At 35.6% G+C, this 18,717-nt stretch overlaps 1 protein-coding gene across 4 annotated transcripts in view; it reads left to right on the plus strand.

Annotated features, from left to right (window-relative positions):
• Positions 1-18,717, plus strand: part of PARD3B (par-3 family cell polarity regulator beta) — a gene marked incomplete at both ends in the record, with an annotated part of 909,806 nt that overhangs the window by 350,345 nt on the left and 540,744 nt on the right. For all 4 annotated transcript variants that reach the window (XM_084247417.1, XM_084247420.1, XM_084247419.1 and 1 more), the window contains one exon: positions 1,430-1,601. In XM_084247417.1, the coding sequence (XP_084103543.1) occupies positions 1,430-1,601 (172 nt within the window). The remainder of the gene's footprint in view (positions 1-1,429; positions 1,602-18,717) is intronic.

The following is an 18,717-nucleotide window of genomic DNA, read 5'->3' on the forward strand; positions in this document are numbered from 1 at the left end:
TTTGGTCAGATGATTAGAAGGATATAGGTCTACTGATTATTTTATACTAGAATAATCTTTCATTATTAATCTATTTAAGTCTTATCTCAAATCAGTTCATCAGTGCTACCAATTAAAAATAGAAAATGTATGTGCTCAATTTCAAGAATTAAAAATAATGCCTTGGGAGTAGCATTTCTTTCCTGTGGTGAGAGGATTGTTGGATTTTCCAATTAAAGAAGTCTCCATACTGAAAATGAGTAGTCAATTATGAAAATTATTTTTGAATAGCCAATTTGCATATCCTTAATTGTATTCATTTCTTTTGAAAGGCTAAACTTGAAATTTATGTTTTTATTGGTTACTCCTCCACTAGTGTTATTAATACTATTGCCAACAAGGTTCCCTTATGATTGGAACTTTGAGTGCCTTTCCTGAATAAATGTTTGAATCATAAATAGGTTTGTTTTATTTAATGAATGGAAAATAAAGATTTACTAGCAGTTTTCAAATTTGCACATGTTCCATTTTAGTAGGTTGACAGTTGCATTTCTGAGCTGCCTCCTGCATTCTCATTTGAACTATTACACATTGGGTGATAGAAACCTTTGGAGTTCCTCAGTGGTGCTGCTGTCTCATGGCCAAAATGCAGTTTCTGGAGGGTTGCTGTTACTGTTTACACATCAGTGTTTGCACAGAGCATAAATATTTTATTGTTTGCCCTCATTTTATGAAAAAAATATTTAGAAATGGGCAATTAAGTATTTATATTAATGACAAGAAGTGTTCTCATATAATGTAAAATTGAGATGAAGATGGAAATAATTAGGTTAGACTGCTAATGTTTTATCTCATTGTATTTGCATACATTGGACTCAAACTAGTCAACATAGTCATTCATGAACACCGTAGAAAAAGAACATGTTAAAGTGGGTATAAAAAATGGGATATCTGTGTGAAAGATAAACACAAATTGTGTGTAAATTTAAAGATGTATTTGTTTGGCTGACTATGATTGTGTAAAAGGAGAGCAATAATTAAGGAGCTATAATATCCTCAGCTGAGACTAGCATGTCCTCTTCTACCATCTAAGTCTGTTGTTTCATTTCCACATATACAATTTTTATTTTGGAGAGCTGTCTTGAAAGAGAAAGATACTAACATCCTTTTCAGAACATTAGAAAATGTTGTGAGGGAAGAAGGCAGCTATTTCATTCCTTCAAGTGAATTTGCCACATTGGTTCTCCATTTCAGGAATGGATGAACAACAAAAACCATTAATTATTGGTGCTTCTAGACATAATGTTGAATTAACAGCTGTGGTATAGTGACTTTAAAGTTTTCAAAAGTCATTTCTGTTAAAACTAAATAAAGAACACCATTATTTTGATACAGTCCTGGTATTGTGTGCATTCTCCAAAGTAATTCGTGTTGTTGAATCTGTTTGTAGCTTATTGCTGTGTTTGAAGAACAAGAACCTCTCCACAAGATTGAGAGCCCCAATGGAAACCCTTCAGGTCGGCAGAGCCCAGATGCCTTTGAGACAGAAGTGGCCGCCCAACTGGCTGTGTTTAAACCAATCGGTGGGGAAATCGAAGTAACTCCTTCTGCTCTGAAATTAGGTATGTGCATTTTTAGTGGTATGCTTTTCATCTGGTTGAAATACAGTATCTGTGAATTGCTTCTACTCTATGAACTTATCTTGCTAGTATCTTTAAAGAAAATCAGTTTCTCTTTTCTCAAAATTATTTTTTTTTACATTGCTCTTTTTAACTGATAATCCCATGGCAAGTGGATGCATTTGTTTTCTTGAATTCAGGTGATTCTGAATTACATGCTCTTGCAGCATCATAGAGGAGGAGTTGAACTGTCAAATGATCAGGTTCTTCTGTAGCCTGTGAACATCATTTTAATAAAAGCGCATGGAAAAAAGTCATTTGGAGAAAGCTAAGGGTTATCAAGGAATGCAGACTCATAATAAAGGTCACTTTCTGTTTTAGGTAACTTCATTTCCTCCTGAAGCTATATATCTCAGAGTTTGAGGAAGACATTTTGAAATACTTTTATAATTTTCTCTTACTGTTTTATTCAAACAAGAGCAGCTCACTAGGTGATTTTGCTCAGAATTATTTCTCATTGTATTTGTGTTGAAGTGTTGGTAAAAAGAAAAAGTAAACATTCTTTTAAAATTTTAGTGAATTAGCAACTAACAACTCGAAGAGAAATAATATGTCAGTTTTTGGTGATACCTCTTAGAGATAAATTTTGGTCAGTTTAACAGCATGAAACTTTTGAAAATCCACTAATATTTTGGTGGTTGCATTTTTTCTCCTATCGAATGTATATGTACATTTTTGAGACTGCTCTAAGCGTTTTGTATAGGTAAATTCTCAAGCTAGAGCAGGTGTTTCCCACTGTGCAAGGGGAATCTTACTTTCTTTAAAGCAAGCATATATTTAGAATCATAAAAATTGTACATAGTATCTTTCCCCCATTGAGAACTGTAAAGTTTATTTTGCATAAAGCATATTTTACATACACACTACTGGATATCCATGTTTTGTACTAATTTTCTAGAAAGCATCTTTAGGTGTCCTTTTAAAATGAACCCAGTGGAAGTTAATGACCTGTGATCTTCTGGTTTTCCTCTGTATCTGGGAAGCCAAGCTGGTAAGGCAGTCTGCTGAAATAGGGCTTGGGGGGTGCCTTGGCAGCTTCTCTTCACCGGGAGTGAGGTTTGTGGCCACAGCAACCTCACAACCCTATTATTCATTTGCATAATGGATGCCTTTTTATCCATTATGCAAATGTACCAGAGGAAAATTAGGCAATAAGGGAAAGACGAAAGGAGAAAATTGCTCTTGCTGGTTTTAATATTCTATTTATAAGTAAGCTCTGTGGTCTTCAAAAGCCTAAGCCTCGGAGCACCCCTTGCCTGGGAATTTCACCTTTCTCTTATGAGCTTTCTCAGGAAAAAAAGTTTGTTTTGTTGAGCTTTTTCTGTTTCTTTCCGCTGAAATGTCAGAAAAATTTAATGTTGACTGCAGGAAGAAAAGTAAACTGAGGTTCCTCTTTGTGGAAAATGAACTTTCTATCTCTTTCTTAATGTTTGGTAAAAGAGATTGAAAATAATTTAAATAGTGACTATTTATTAAATAAGCCATGTTCTGAGCTTAAGGAAGTACACTGACCATTTTAAATCTTTTACTCTTAACAACTCATTTAAACCTCATAATACTTACTTGGGTTCCATTAGTCTCCTTATTTAAGAGATGAGGAAATGGGAACAGAGTTATCAAGTAACTCATCCAAAACTACATGTTTATTAGGTGGTAAAACTAGGGTTTGAACTCTTAGTGGCTCCAGTGTCAGGAGTCATTGTGATGTGCTCCCTCTTAAATGCCATTCATAAAAAAGTTAATTGATATAATTTTACTGGGATTTGCTTTGTGAATTCACACACACACACGCACACACTGTGAACATGCTGTACTCCTTGATTCACAAATCCCATTATTACTAGTATTATAGATTACATTATGAGATTAGTTAGCTTTCCTAATAAATTGATAAATGTTCCCTTCCCGTTATTAGGCCTGAAACCATGGCACCATATCCAAGCTTTTTCCTTCCCAAACTCTACCATTTTCTTTAGCCTCCATGTCCATGGTCACTGCAGCAGGCCAGAGTTTTATCATCAGTCAGACTATTGGCCTCAAGTGGATCTCTTTCCTCACAGTGTCTACTTTCTCCAATCCCTGCTTCTGCCAGAATGCCCTCTCTAAATTGCAAATATGATTATATAACTCCCCTGCTTAACAACTTCAGTGGCTTCCTATTGCCCAGAGAACCATGACCAAACTCGTTAGCAAGCTGACGCAGATGGTTCCTCAGTATTAGCTAGAGGAATTGAACGGGATGAATAATAAAAAGAAAAATCATCCCTTATCCAACATCATGATTCTATCAGATTGTATCCTTTTCATTTCTGAAACTTTAAGAAGCAAAGTAAAATATATTTATCAGGCTACTTAGAGAAAATAAAGAAACAAGGCCAACAACCAGCTTTGATTTCTGCCCTTTCAATTTTCCTTTTGCTGCTCTTTGGGGAGGGTGTGGTCATAGGTGGGCCAAGTGTCATCTCTGGAGGAGGCATTTCCTTCGCAGCAGATATAATGTTTTGTCTCTTTGGGATGTGGCCTGGTGGTGCTTTCAGGACCACCCTGAGGTCCTGTTTAGATGAAAAATTTCAGATGTGGAATAGCAATTGTAGTCAGTGATTCATCATAATAGGGTACATATAAAAAGCCAAACACCCAGTATCAGTCCTTCATCTCTGATCCTTGCTTGGCTCCCAGGGGCTCTGAAATGGTTCTGATTCTCCTGGGACTCACTCATCCTGGTTAGTCTACTCTTACTGGTTTTCTCTCTTTAGATCCATTCAAAAGAACAGGATTTTTAATCAGCCTCCATGCTTTTCTCTCTTAAGGAGACACAATTCAACAACAAATATTAGGAATCAGGACATTTCCATGGTTAGGTTAATCATCAAAAATTTCCTTTGCTGAGGGCCTCCCCGGTGGTGAAGCAGTTGAGCACTGAGTTGTGAAGCTGCCCACAGCCTCGCCAGCGCCGGTTCAATCCCCGGCCGCCTGGTGAGGGTCCCACATGGCGCGCAGACCTCTCCTGCCGCCTGCTGCTCCCCTCAGCAGTGTGTTTCGTCAGTCTGCCTGTTCTGTTCCCCGCTCTGACTCTGGTGAATTCTCTCACCCTCCCGCGCTTCTGACTGTACCCAGTGCTTGCATAAATAAATAAATAAATATTTAAAAAAATAAAAATTTCCTTTGCTGAGATCTGAAATAAAAATATACTTAATGTCTTTATTAAGAATATTTTACATCTTTATATGTATTTTTATATTTTGAATATAATTTTTCTCTTTTGGCAACACAGAATGATAAACCAGTGTACTGTTAAAAACCAACAACAACTTTTCTCACATACATATAAAGTTGAACCCTTGTTTTCTTCCTTTTTCTTCCAAGATGAAATACTTTATATGCAGAATATGCAGACAGTTCATAGTTACAGGCTTTTCATGAGCTCACTGCTTCTTCTCTGCCCACCTATCGCTACTTCTCTGCCCACCTACATTCTTCCACAGTTACCTTAACAGGCAGCCACCAAAGGTCAATTACAGTCCCCGGATTTGCTACTCTTTAAAAAAATCTCTGTGCCTCATTGGTCCTATTCCTTTTACCCAGCACACTCTTTTGCCTCTTTTCTACTTGGTGAGCCAAGTATGCCCCTTTTAAGCTCTTGCTCAAGTCTGACCTTGTTTATGAAGCTTTGTTCAAATATTCCAGATAGTACAGTATACAATAAACGTATTTCATATATTCTCTTTTAACAATGAAAGGTTGCAAAGGTGAATAAAAGAAATCTTCTATAGACCTAAAGGCATTCATAGTCTCATACTCTGTAAGCTTAATGGGGTATATATTTTTAATTTATAAAAAGGAGTTTTAAATCAAGTGGGCAACCACCTAATTCCAACTTCATTCATCTTAATTATTTCCTACCACTTATTTTCTAATGGGTTCCTAATGTAATACAAAATGACTAAGTCCCGATTCAGTCCTAACTAGCAAATCACTTCTAACAATTTAAAATTCTGTTTCTGTAATTGGCCAATGTTTTTTACTATGTGGCCTATAAATTGTTAAACTTAGAGTCTATTGGGACATGAGGGACAAACAACGACTGGGATAGGAAAGAATCATATGCACAGAGTCCATTTGGATTTTAAAATAACCTCATTCAGGCATTTCTAAATTTTCTTTGAAACTCTATGGTTTCTCTTAATGTCTCGGAATTTCTACAAATATTTCACTCTAGTTAATGGATAATATTTATCAAGCACCTAAATTCTATATGACGTTCTAATTCTTCATATTCAGTCTTTGTGCAATTAGAATTGGTTAAACTGGCATGGAAGACAGGGATGCAGAAGACTGATTAGTAGGAAACAAAGAGAATTGGCAACACTTTTTCAAAATTATACAGCAAATGATCCTACCTCCACTTAGAAGAATTGTTCGCACCCATTGGGGCAACTGTTGTGAGATGCTGCTCTAGAAATACACCATCTCATAGAATTTCATAATTAGCTCTTTTGTAGACCATTGACATTTGTTTGCAAATGAGCAAATTAAAGCTTGGACTGACTCAGTGTGAGCTCTGATATCAAATAACTACTTGGATAAAAAATTAGAATGGAACCGGTGTCTCTTGGTTTCTAGTACAAAGTTCTTTCAATTACATGATATTTTTTTGATTTTGTGTACATTTCATTTATCCATGTCTTTTTTTAATACTGTATCTGGTAAAATAGCACCTTACTATGAAAAGCTGTAAATCAAAAGTCAGTAAGGGAATAAAGACCAGAAAATAAAGATGGATAAAATTTAGAGTCTTCTGTAGGTTTCAGAAATGAATTAGCTCCTGTCTCATCTCGTGTGTGTGTGTGCATTCTTGAGTGTGCTTGTATATGTGTGTGTGTGCGGGAAAATTGCACCAAAATCAGTGTATTAAGGAGAATCCTAAGTGGTATTTTTCTGTATGGTAGATATTTTTACACTCTTTTACAAATTACAATTATTTGATTATAGGACCTCTAGTTAAAAAAAAAAAATTAGTGGGAATTGTTACTTTGAAGTCTGGAAGAATAAGAGTCCTTTAGCATTCCCCCCCACTAGTCCCTATATTACCTTTAGGACCAGTGGTATTTGACCTTCTACTACTGCTCCCCCAACCCAACTTACCTGATATTCTGCTGTTCCCCAGGTGAGGCCATAATCCAGGATTGGCCCAATCCTCCCTTGAGATAGGGATCTGCTCCCAAACCCTACAGTATTTGATCTAGCTGTGTGCCCAGACAAGTCATTTAACCTTAATCTACCACAACCACTTTTTTCCCAATCAAAAAATAATTGGGGCACATTTGGGTTCCCATGGAAGTGAATATTTTGAACCAAGATCATCCAGGTCACTTTCTGGTGTGACACCACATCTCCCTGGCCCATAATTTCCTTATCTATAAAATTAGCCTTATTGCTCTAATGGGCTATGATTGTCCTAGGATAATCTCATTAATACCACACTAACTTTGAATCAGACTCCATGCCCCATCAGTTCTCCTCCCATGGCCCCAATTAATTAGTAGCTTTATTTTGGAGCTTTTGATAATTTTTCTTAGTACTTCTTGACTAAAATTTGCTATCAGGTTCAAGTTTTCATGGGAAAACATTTCTTTATTATAATTGTATTTTGCAATGTAATTTAAACAGTGTGTCAGGATAAAAAGTACTTTAAACTTGGTTGATGCCATCCTTGTGATCTTTATTACCAAGATATAAAGCAATCTGATTAAAGTTTGGAGTTGAATGGTATTAGCTTTATTCTCCTCTTGTGTGTTAAACTTTGAAGATGAGCTACTTTCTGTTTGAAAGTGATTCTTGTTTTTGAGACTTGAAAGCTGAAAGGTGCCTCAGATGCTTTATTGTTGCCATGTGTGTTTGTGCTTCTTCAAAACTGAAATGGAAATTATGATTGTATGTTTGTTATAATATAATTATTTTCAAAACACTGAGTTCTCCTCTCTTTATTTTCAGTAGTTCTTAGAAAATATTGTATAGGCATACATTAGTGTTGGAAATTGTGACCCCCTTTTCTATCTGATTTAGACTAATTTACTGCAAAAGGGAAACATATGGGAACATTTGTCTGAATTTTTAAGGAAACTAAATCCCTTTATGGCACTGATCTTCAGGAAAAAATAAAAAGGGGGGAAGTTTATTCCTTTAATTAGGCTGCAGTGTGTAAGTAGCTGCTGTGCCCATAATGTGAGTTTAAGTATTGGCATCTGATCCTAGACAAACACACTTACACCACACACATAGCAGAACTAAAGCCAGGGGCTGGGCTGAGCTTCTGCTGGAGCCTTTGAATTCTGACTACAAAGCACACATGGCATGTGAGGGTTTCTTGTTGCTGGAAGTTCTCTCTGTGGGCTGAGAAGCCCAGAGTTGAAATTACCAGGGAACGGAGCTCATTTGCTTAGATGAATCCATAAGTCATAATTTGGTCATTGAGCTTCATCCTATTTGTTTCCTGTTGGAGCTGATTATTCAAAACTTAACAGCTATAGAATAGCTTTTCTTTTCTTTTTTCTTCCCTGGGAGCCTAGTATTTTTTTCCCATACAGGCTTAGATGAATGATGTTGTAATTAGCTATGCTAACCTTGCCAGGCTATCATCAATCAGTCATAGCCATGTAGCCAACAAAGTGTGTGCGTGCTCTCCACTAAGAGGGTAACTCAATCAGCTCTGAGGAGGTCAGTGTTCCTAACCCATGGGGCAACTTTCTTCTTTCACTATTGTTTTGGTTTTTATTTTAGTTTGTTTCTAGAGTAGGTGAAAAGTTGCTTGGGGGAAGAAAAAGTCAGTAAAAGCCCTAAGGTACTGGATTAAATGAAAGAATAAAATCTTTACCTAAAGACCCGCCACTCCTAAAGAATTTTAAAAGCTAATTACCAAGAATATTTTTTTGTTTTTATTGGTGAAGTACAAATGTGAAAGATAGCTGTTCTTCTCTGGTAACATATGTACTTCATAAGCAGTCAATTCATAGCATTTTGTAAAAGTAACATGAGTTTTTGCTTGAAAGTATTCTATATTCTCAAATGTTATTTTAAAAGATATTTGTTATAAGATGTTAAGCAATAAAAATAAGCAAAAAATAGTATCATCCTACTAGAACAACTATACAGTTAAACGTTCTATCTTAGCCTTATTCCAGTATGTTTACTACCTACTTCAGTTCTTTTTTTTTCTAATTTTCTAACATCTAAATTTAGTGCCAAAGTTGGTACAAATTTGTTACTACAATAGAAAAATGATTAACTGGAATTTTCATTAGGGCATTTAACCAGAGATATAAGATAGTATATGAAAAACGAGTTTCATTCTTTTTCTTTTCCAGCTGTATTTTCTAAGTTCATTATATGACCTCAAAAAAGAAAAAAAAAAAACAAAACACAGAGAGTTCACTCTCTCCCCTTTGGCCTCTTGCCGATGCTGGACCCACACTGAGACAGAGTCCGCAGATCCTCTCATAAACAAACAGAATGAAAGGTCACCTTCCTACTGCTCACTTGATATTAGGCCCCTGGGTTTTCAAGCCTCTTTTGCAGATTGCTCTTAATAGTAAATTCAGTGAAGCCCTGTTTGCAGAGGCCTAGTCCCCATGCAGTGAAAATATTTTCAGCTATGCTGTCATATTCAGCTTCTTGTAGTTTACTTGACTACTGGTAAAATGATTTGCAGTTTGACCTTATAATAAAAGAAAGGTAAGGAGGAACCCCATTCTCCCATTTCCTCCCCCCATGCCCGAGTCTCACTTTTCTCCCTTCCCCACCATTACAATCCCCATCTCTTGTAACCAGCCCCCAGGATTCTCTCTCCCATTCAAGTGCTATGAAACAGCCAGCCAGGGTGAAACAGAATGGCCTTCCCTTCTCTAACTATGCCTGCAGCTTTTTAGAACCTAGTAGGATTTTCATGTCTATTAACAAAGTGCTCTAAATTACTTATCTTTATTAAAAATTTCTTAAAGATATGACAGAGTTTGTGGCCCCAAAATAGATTCCTTTTCTCATATATTTCGAATCACACCTGAATTAATTATTTATAATAATCACACTGATTTCCTTTTGAACTACGAATTTCAGGAATGTTGAAAACAACTCAGAGAGTAAAGCCTCTTTGGTACTAACAACTTTAACATAGGTTTGGCCTTTGGGTTTTTATTTTTTTTCCGGTGTATGTGTGCATGCACATGCATGCACATGATCTCTCTCTTCTTTTTTTTTTTTTTTTTTTTTTTTTCCCCTTTCCACCCAGATGGACGGGGAGGAAAAATCCACTAATTCAATTATTTACAGAAGATCCATCTTTAGGACAAGTCACTCTGAGTTGGACACGCTTTTGTGACTGGCTCAGGATTTTCTCATTTGCTTTATCTGATAAAGCCATATGATGAATTATGCCTTAATATATACACATTTGGTTATTTCCTTGTTCTTTATCTTATGTGAAACTTTACTAAGATCTTCAATTGACCCAATGAAAGTCGGAAATACGGAAACAGTTTGATCTGTTAATTCTCATATCTCAAGGTGATAAGAAAAGGTGACTGCCTTTGCTTAGCAATTGTTGCAAGAAAAGCTGTCTCCTTATATTTACCCTTTTAAAAAATGTTTACTGGATAAAGGAAGACAACCTCCCAGATTTTACCACCGCACCCTGTCAATTTGCCATTGAAACAATGAATTCATCATGTGTACACAGAAAATATTTATCATTGGCTTAATGGAAAAATCTTCATAGATGTTGGAAAATCCAGGTGACCCTCTAAAAATACCAGAAACATTCTGATTATGATTTTACATTAAAAAAAAAAAGGCTTTGGGTTAAACTTTTCAAACTCCTTTACAGATGGAAGAAATTTGGTTCTCATTTTTTGTGAGTAAAATTAAAGGAAATTATGTGGTACATCTTGCTTATTTTCTTTTTGTTTATGTGGAAGATTTGGCTATGATTACTTAATGCATGTATATAGAATCTGGCATGATCAAGGAAAATGATTAAATAGGGTTTTTGCCTTTCCACAACCTATTTAAAATCATAATGCTTATATTTGGTGTTTCAACATAATATTGATTAAAAAAGACCATTATTTCAGGTTCTATATTTCTTGAAATTATTGATAAGAATGGTATTTCCATATCCTCTTGCATTATGTGTTCTGAAAAATGGCATGGATAAAAGAAAGCTGAATGACTTTGTGTCATCTGGTTCAGCATAATATTGATGATCAATTAAACTCTACTTGTGTTTTTAAAACAAATAGACTTTCTACCCCAGAGAACTGAAAGCATGAGGAAAGCTTCTTATTTTTAGTCACAGTTCAGGAATAATGTACTTTGACCTCAGAACTTTAGTTTGGTGTTAGAGTTAACTGCCCTTATGGCAGAAAGTTCAACATTCATACAACTAACATCTGCTCTTTTTAGGTAATTGGGCTTAAGAATATAGCTGTGGAAATCAGTGTATCTGATGTCAATGCTAAAGAAGTTAGAGGAATCCCTGTCCCTGACTTCAGTTCATCAATGATTATTACAAGACTAGTAGATCAAAAATATTAGGCTACCAGATATACAAGATAACACAAATCATAAACTTATTTCCAAGCTGCTTGCAATCAGTTGCTGCTAGATTCACTGGGTGAATCTCTTAACTTGGTTAGTTTTCCATTTTTGTAATTTACAACTATGCTTTCAGTAATGTAGAACATGTAATCACAAAACCTTATAACTGAAAATATCTTACTCATAAGTAAAGTTAGATGTACACAAAGCTTCATGTGTGTCCCACTAGTCGAAGGAGATCTGCCCCATACCCATTACTCAGGTCTTCAGTTAATGGAGACGTACATGGAAATAATAAAATGAGACTTTCTATAGTTTTCATTTACTATTTTTAGGCAGTGTTAGTTTTATCTCATGTTAGATAATAAGAAATTACTAGGATCCCTAGTCTTACCACTCCCTCCAATAAGTTCCTTTGTTGTCTGATAGCTTTCCAAGGACCTGCTGGGTTGATGAATGACTATTTACCTATTTATCCATCTGTCCAGTTGTCCATTTCACCCATCCTTCTCCCTTAGGACACTTCAGTCAAAAGTACTCTTTTAGGGGCCTCCCTGGTGGCACAGCGGTTGAGTGCTGGGCTGTGAAGCTGCCCACAGCCTCTGCAGTGCCAGTTCGATCCCTGGCCCACAGGCGAGGGTCCCACATGGTGCAACAGACCTCTCCTGCTGCGCCTGCTGCTCCCCTCAGCAGTGTATTTCTTCACTCTGCCTGTTCTGCTCCCTGCTCTGGCTCTGGTGAATTCTCTCACCCTCCCATGCTTCTGACTGTACCCAGTGCTTGTATAAATAAATAAAATAAATCTTTAAAAAAAAAAAGTACTCTTTTAATTGTAGGTAGTGAAATTGGACAGACTTCTACCTTGGTGATTTCATCAAATGTATTTTTCAGAAGAATTAGTTGTACCTAGATGGGAGGTAGATATCAAAGAACCACTCCTTGCTGTTTTTTCACTAAATTATATTTCATAAATTATTGATTGAACTCCCAAAGGTGATCTTTTCTTTACAAAACCTATAGACTGTAGTTCAGTCAAATTTATTTATACAATATGGAGAAGTTTGATAAAGTTCTATTTTCAATTCCTGTAGTCTTACTCAAAAACTGTTCCCAGTGTGTGCTCAAATTGTCTAAACAGGATTTCTCTAGGTTGAGCATTGTTTGTTACATAGTGGGCTGGATTGAGAAGGAGTACCTTGACCAGCTTGGAAGTTTTCCTCAGAGAGATTTAGAAAATGAGTTTTACATTTTTTCCCCTCTTCAGACCAATCATTACCTTCAAAAATTTACTTGACATTTACTCAAAAATTAAATGTCTTTAAAAGGCCTCTCTTGACTGCCTTATTGCCTATTTTTTAAAATAATATTTAGCATTTATTAGGTAGTTGTCATAAAATTGATATGATAATGTTCTGTCTTTACAAGGTGAACAATGATGTAAAGTTGTGTAAAATTTTGTCTAGAATTCATGTTTTCTTAAAAAACATGTTTATTTTTCAGCACCCAAATTGCAACTTAAATATATTTGGCTTTATTTCTTCTTTAATCTCTTAAAGAAGCAAGCAGACAATGCATTGTTTCCAAAAGAAATAAGGGTCATAGATTATACAATAATATGTATTTACAATAGTAAAATGTACAAATTAAGAGCCCTAGTCAAGAAACAAAATTGCCTTTTTTCACGTATGGTTCTACCCTTTCCAAACTGAGTTATCTTAGATAAGTTAGGTAGCATCATTGTGTCTCAGTGTCTTTACCTGTAAATTGGTTGTATTGGTAAAAGCCGTTATGAGTAAAATATATTCATATTGTGTGCCTTCCATATAATAGGTGGTAGATAAATACCAGTCATTTTATTATTTCTATGATTACATTAATTATTGATCATTTGGAAGAAATTTATAAAAATCTTCTTGTGTTTATGCAGTTGATATTTAGATCTGGTCCTTTGTTTTCACTTTCCAACTATAAACCCATAACATCATATGCTTTTTCATAAATATAAGTTCTGATCATCTTATGACTTCTTCTAAATATAAAATTTGTTTTGTTTTTTTTCTCTCTTCAAGCTTGCAAGATAAATATAAAGTGGTTTATTGAAGTAAAAACAATAGCCAGGGACATTAATCAAAATATGATAATTGCTGTAAAGTTTTCAAATAATACATCTGTGCTTGTTTTTAGAGATTTGCAGAAGGGTAATTGCTTTGATGCTTTTTTATCTTTACTTAACTCAAGTATTTACTTTCATGTCCCTACCCTGATTTAGCATAAGATTCATAAGAAATTTTTTCACAGTTGATAAGTGCCTGCTATTCATGTTTGACAATACTTTACACAAGAGAATAAGAATTTATCCTTAATGTTCCATTCACCTAAGTGACCTAGACTACTGTATCAGTCAGGGTGCCAACAGGAGACAGATGGCATGCTCAAAGGTATAACTTAAGAGAATTTAATAACAGGATTATTTATGAACATGAGGCACCTAAATATTAAAAAGATCCCAGGCTTAAGAAGGCCAAGTACAGAAAATTCTTACCAATCTGATAAGTGCTGCAGATGTTGGAGAGATATATACATATGTCTATATGTACATACATATCTATATGTACATACATACATATATATGTATGTATTTGACAAAATGCCATATTCACAGTACTTAAAGAATGCCCAGAAAACATAAAAGAAAAGCAGCAACTTAACAGAAAAAAGAACTGTAATACATGTTTCATAAATTAGATATTTAAATAGCCAGTATATGTGTGTGTGTGTATATATATATGTGTGTGTGTGTGTATATAAAAGTTCAGTTTCAGGGCCTCCCTGGTGGTGCAAGGGGTTAGGGACTACACTATGAGGCAATCTGCAGCCTCTGTGGCACGAGTTAGTTCAATCCCTGGCAAGCCAGGGAGCAACCCACATGGCGAAGCAGACCCTCCTGTCTTGCCCGCTGCTCCCGCAGCAGTGTGTTTCAGTCAGTCTGCCTGTTCTGTTCCCCACTCTGTCTCTGGTGATCCTCTCACCACCCCCGCATTTCTGGCCTGTGCCACAGATCTTTATGCATAAATAAATAAATAAATCTTAAAAAAAACTTAAAAAGAAAAAGTTCAGTTTCAGACATCATCACAGAAAGACACATTAAAACCACATTGCCATTTTAACAACAGAACACAGCAATATGGGATTTTGATCCAGAATATTAAATAGCAGTAAGTCAATACTGATATAAAGAAATGATTTATTAAATAAGTACACGTGGTGGTGGTGGTGGTGGTTGGAGTAGAAAGGAATAAATCTTCCTTACAGAAGAATTCCAAATAGTATATGTGGATACCCCTTCTCCCTTAATGATTCACTTCCAAAGAATGGAAAATGGAAAAAAAAAAAAAAAGTGTTCACTGGAGAAACCTGGTCCAGACTACCTCAACCACATATTCAAGATGATCACTAGCGAGAAGTCAGCTGAGACATGTTCTCTAATACAGTGCATAGATCATTCAGCCCTGGAGTAGTAGTCCCCAAATCCATAAACTCAGGCTAACCATGAGAAAAAAATATCAGGCAAACTCCAATTAAGGCTTTGTACAAAATGTCTGACCAGTCCTATTCATAATTACAAGGTTGTGAACAACTGGAAAGGTCTGAGAAATTGTCTAGAGGAGCTTAAAGACAGATTAGAAGAGACTTGATGATTAAACATAATTTGCATCCTGAATCCTGGAACATAAAAGGACATTAGTGCAAAAACTGGTGAAATCCAAATAAAATCTGTAGCTTAGATAAGAGTAATGTACTAACACTAATATATTACTTTTAAGATATGTGCCAGTTATGTAAGATGATAACATAGAAGAAACCAAATGCTTTTTGTACTATCATTGCACGTTTTTATAACTTTAAAATATAAAGAGTTGGTTTAAAAATATTTAATGCATATTAAATTTCACTATTAATCATCAGAAATTACTAATATAAAAAAATAACAGATGTTGGTGAGGAATTACTAGAACTCATATACATTGATAACACCAGGCTATATTGGCTCAATATTTTTAGAAAACATTTAGCAGTATCTAATCAAGTTGAGCGTATATGTCCTTTATGACTACCAATCCAGACAAGGTTAATATAGGGAAGTAAATTCTCAGTCCAAAGCTGCTTGTACCCAACACATATAACACAGCATCTTTACTCCTGTTATTCCCGAATTAAGAACAACTCAAATGTCCATTAATGATAAAATGGTAACTAAAGTTTGGTGTATTCATGCAGCACAATACTTTAAAATAATAAAGTGAGCCAACTGTTGCAAAAAAAATAGAATGTGGAGGAATGTAATCATCCTCTTCCTGGGTTGGGTAAAGAGAAATACAGAGTGAACTTGAGTCAAGTTAGTGTAGATATTGAGAACTAAAAAATGCAACTAATATTCATCCATTCCACAATTATTTATTGAACTCCTAACTGTATGCCAGATATTTTTATAGAAGCTGAGAATATAACAATAAACAAAAAAAAAATCACCAAAGCTTCCTTGTCTCATGCATTTACATACTACTTGAAGGAGACAATAAATGTAAATCGTGTGTGTGTGTGCGCATGTGTGTGTATAAAACATGTTAGGAATTGATGAGTTTTGGGAGAACACTAATGCAAAACAAAAAGAAGAGGAATGTCTAATAAGATTGGGAGTGCAATGTTAAAAAGAGTAGCAGTTAATCAAAACTTGGAGTTGACAGAGTAAGCATAGTACTGATTGGTTAGAGAGGAAGAGAATTGTAAGATTCCTCATAGCAATGAATCAAGTGACACTAGTTAAAGTGCAAAAATGAAATATATTTATTATGCATAAAAATATATCTAGTCAACTGATGATAAAGTGCAATATCCAGAAATTTTGTATATAATACCTATAATTATATATAAATATGTATCATGAGAAGATGTATATTGCAGCTGGTTTGCATAAATATACCTTTAAATCTCACTAAGTGTGTATATATGTGTGTGTTTATATATATCTATATATGTATAGATGTAGATATATACATATATAGGTACAGATAGCCATTCACCACCAAGGGAAAAAAATAAAAAATACAAGTGTTATTATAAAAGAGTAACTTCTCGAAAGTTGAGCCTACTGCCTACCATGAGGGAGAAAGAATTTTATTGTTTGTTTTATTTCTTTCTGCTGCTTTGAATTACTGCGATGGTATGAAATATTTTTAAAGTAACATTTTAAATGGGGTGGGCATTAGGACATAAATATTAAGCAAGGAACATGAGGAACATTATTTAAAAAACTCAAAGCATTCTATAGTTTTAAAAGATAAATCATTTGCAAAATTTAGTAGAGTCCAGCATGGTCCATGATGAACACCAAAAATGTATATAAAGTTGTGAGGCAATGTTACTCCAAATAGTACTTATCATAGGTAGGGTTTGCTTGTGAGATACTTGTCAGCTGCTGGAGCTACTTCTCCTGATCTTTTTCACAACTCACAGACCAAGCTGGGATACCCAGGGGTGAGTGTGACTGTGGCCAGTTCTGAGCATAGCTACGAAGTTGCCCCAATGCTCCCCAAGTTAAACACACCAGTGCAGGAACTTGGTATCGTGTCTCAGCTTTCATCCCAATTGCTTTCCTGTCTCAGAGTCAAGGGTCTTATTTCACACCAATACTGTTCCCCTTCACTCACAATCTTAACAGTCAAACATAAAGATTTTTTTTTAAGATTTATTTATTTATTTATTTATATAAGTACTGGGTACAGACAGAAGCACGGGAGGGTGAGAGAATTCACCAGAGCCAGAGCAGGGATCAGAACAGGCAGACTGATGAAATACACTGCTGAGGGGAGCAGCGGGCGCAGCAGGAGAGGTCTGTGCACCATGTGGGACCCTCGCTGGTGGCTGGGGATTGAACCGGCGCTGCAGAGGCTGTGGGCAGTTTCGCAGCCCAGCGCTCAACCGCTGCGCCACCAGGGGAGGCCCCAAACATAAAGATTTTAATTAGGGTATAGAATCCCCACAAATATTTTCTCATTCAACCTTTTGAAATGGGTAAAGAACTATATCATTGACTGTAAATGATGTGTAACAATTCAGTATTTAAATGGACTGTGTGTTTGCTCAGGACTTAGATGGTATCAACCTAAAAAGGAATTACTCATTGTATCTAATGAAAATTAATGTTTTATAATTGCAATCTGCTCGGTGGGGCTTGTCTTTTTGTTTGTTTGTTTGATTTTGCTTGAGGGAGAGTTTCAAGTTGTATGTTTAAAAAGATAATAGATGTAATTATCTGAATCTAGAACAACTAAAAGTACTTCATCTAGGTATACAAATAATTGGGTATTTTTTGTCTTGTTTTGTTTTTAATTTATGGATCATTTCCTCTACTTTCTACCTGACATTGTGTAAGTAGATGCAGATTGAATATTTTCCAGGAGGTTGGTACTTTAATTTTCTTAACAAAATGACTTGAAGCTGTAGTTGTGGGCATTGAGAAATGCCAGTGGGCAAAGCCATTTTGGTTGCCCAAGTGTTTGTTGAGTGTGATAATTTTTAGAAATTATGTAGGAATGTCCTTATTTGGTAGTTTCATTCTATAAAATTACTGGTGATTTATTTTTTAAAATTTATTTATTTATGCATACAAGAGCTGGGATACAGGCCAGAGATGCAGGGGGTGAGAGGATTCACCAGAGACAGAATGGGTGACAGAACAGTCAGACTGACTGAAGTACACTGCTGCGGGGAGCAGCAGGCAAGTCAGAAGTGGTCTGCTGCGCCATGTGGGTTGCTCCCTGGCCGGCTGCGGATTGAACTTGTGCTTCAGAGGCTGCAAATTGCCTCATAGTGTGGTGCTTAACCCCTTGCACCACCAGGGAGGCCCCTGTTTTTAAATATAGATTGGCTAACTCTGTTCTATGGACTTAGCCAATGGGGTATATATTGTGGCATGGAACTCATTTGAATTTCAGACTGACACTTTGGTACGGAATGCATCCAAAAAGATGTGTGTGTGTGTGTGTGTGTGTGTGCATGCTTCATTTACCTGTAAATAGATGTTTTATTTACCTGTAAGCATCTAAGTCAAATGATTGCCTTTTTTTTTTTTTTTACAATTGAGTATTTTTTCATTGTACTTACAGGGTAGGGGCGAATTTAATCAACAACAGATTAATGAAAGATACATTTCTTTTAAAAATATTTTGACTCCCCTTATGACAAATTACCTTTTGACAAATATTAATAGGTCTTTATTGACTTGTATTAATAGCAATCAAGATTTTTCAACCTTCTTGTTAGTCAGATAAGAATAATTAAAACTGTTTTCACATATTTGGATGCACAGATGCAGCTACTTTATCACTGAAATTGTTAAGAGTTTCATGTTGAGGATGGGAGGAATTGAAATTGGGTAGCACGCAGAAAAGATCTGGCAAAATGTTTT

Source organism: Talpa europaea (assembly GCF_964194135.1).
Source record: "Talpa europaea genome assembly, chromosome: 1".
NCBI classification, from domain to species: Eukaryota; Metazoa; Chordata; class Mammalia; order Eulipotyphla; family Talpidae; genus Talpa; species Talpa europaea.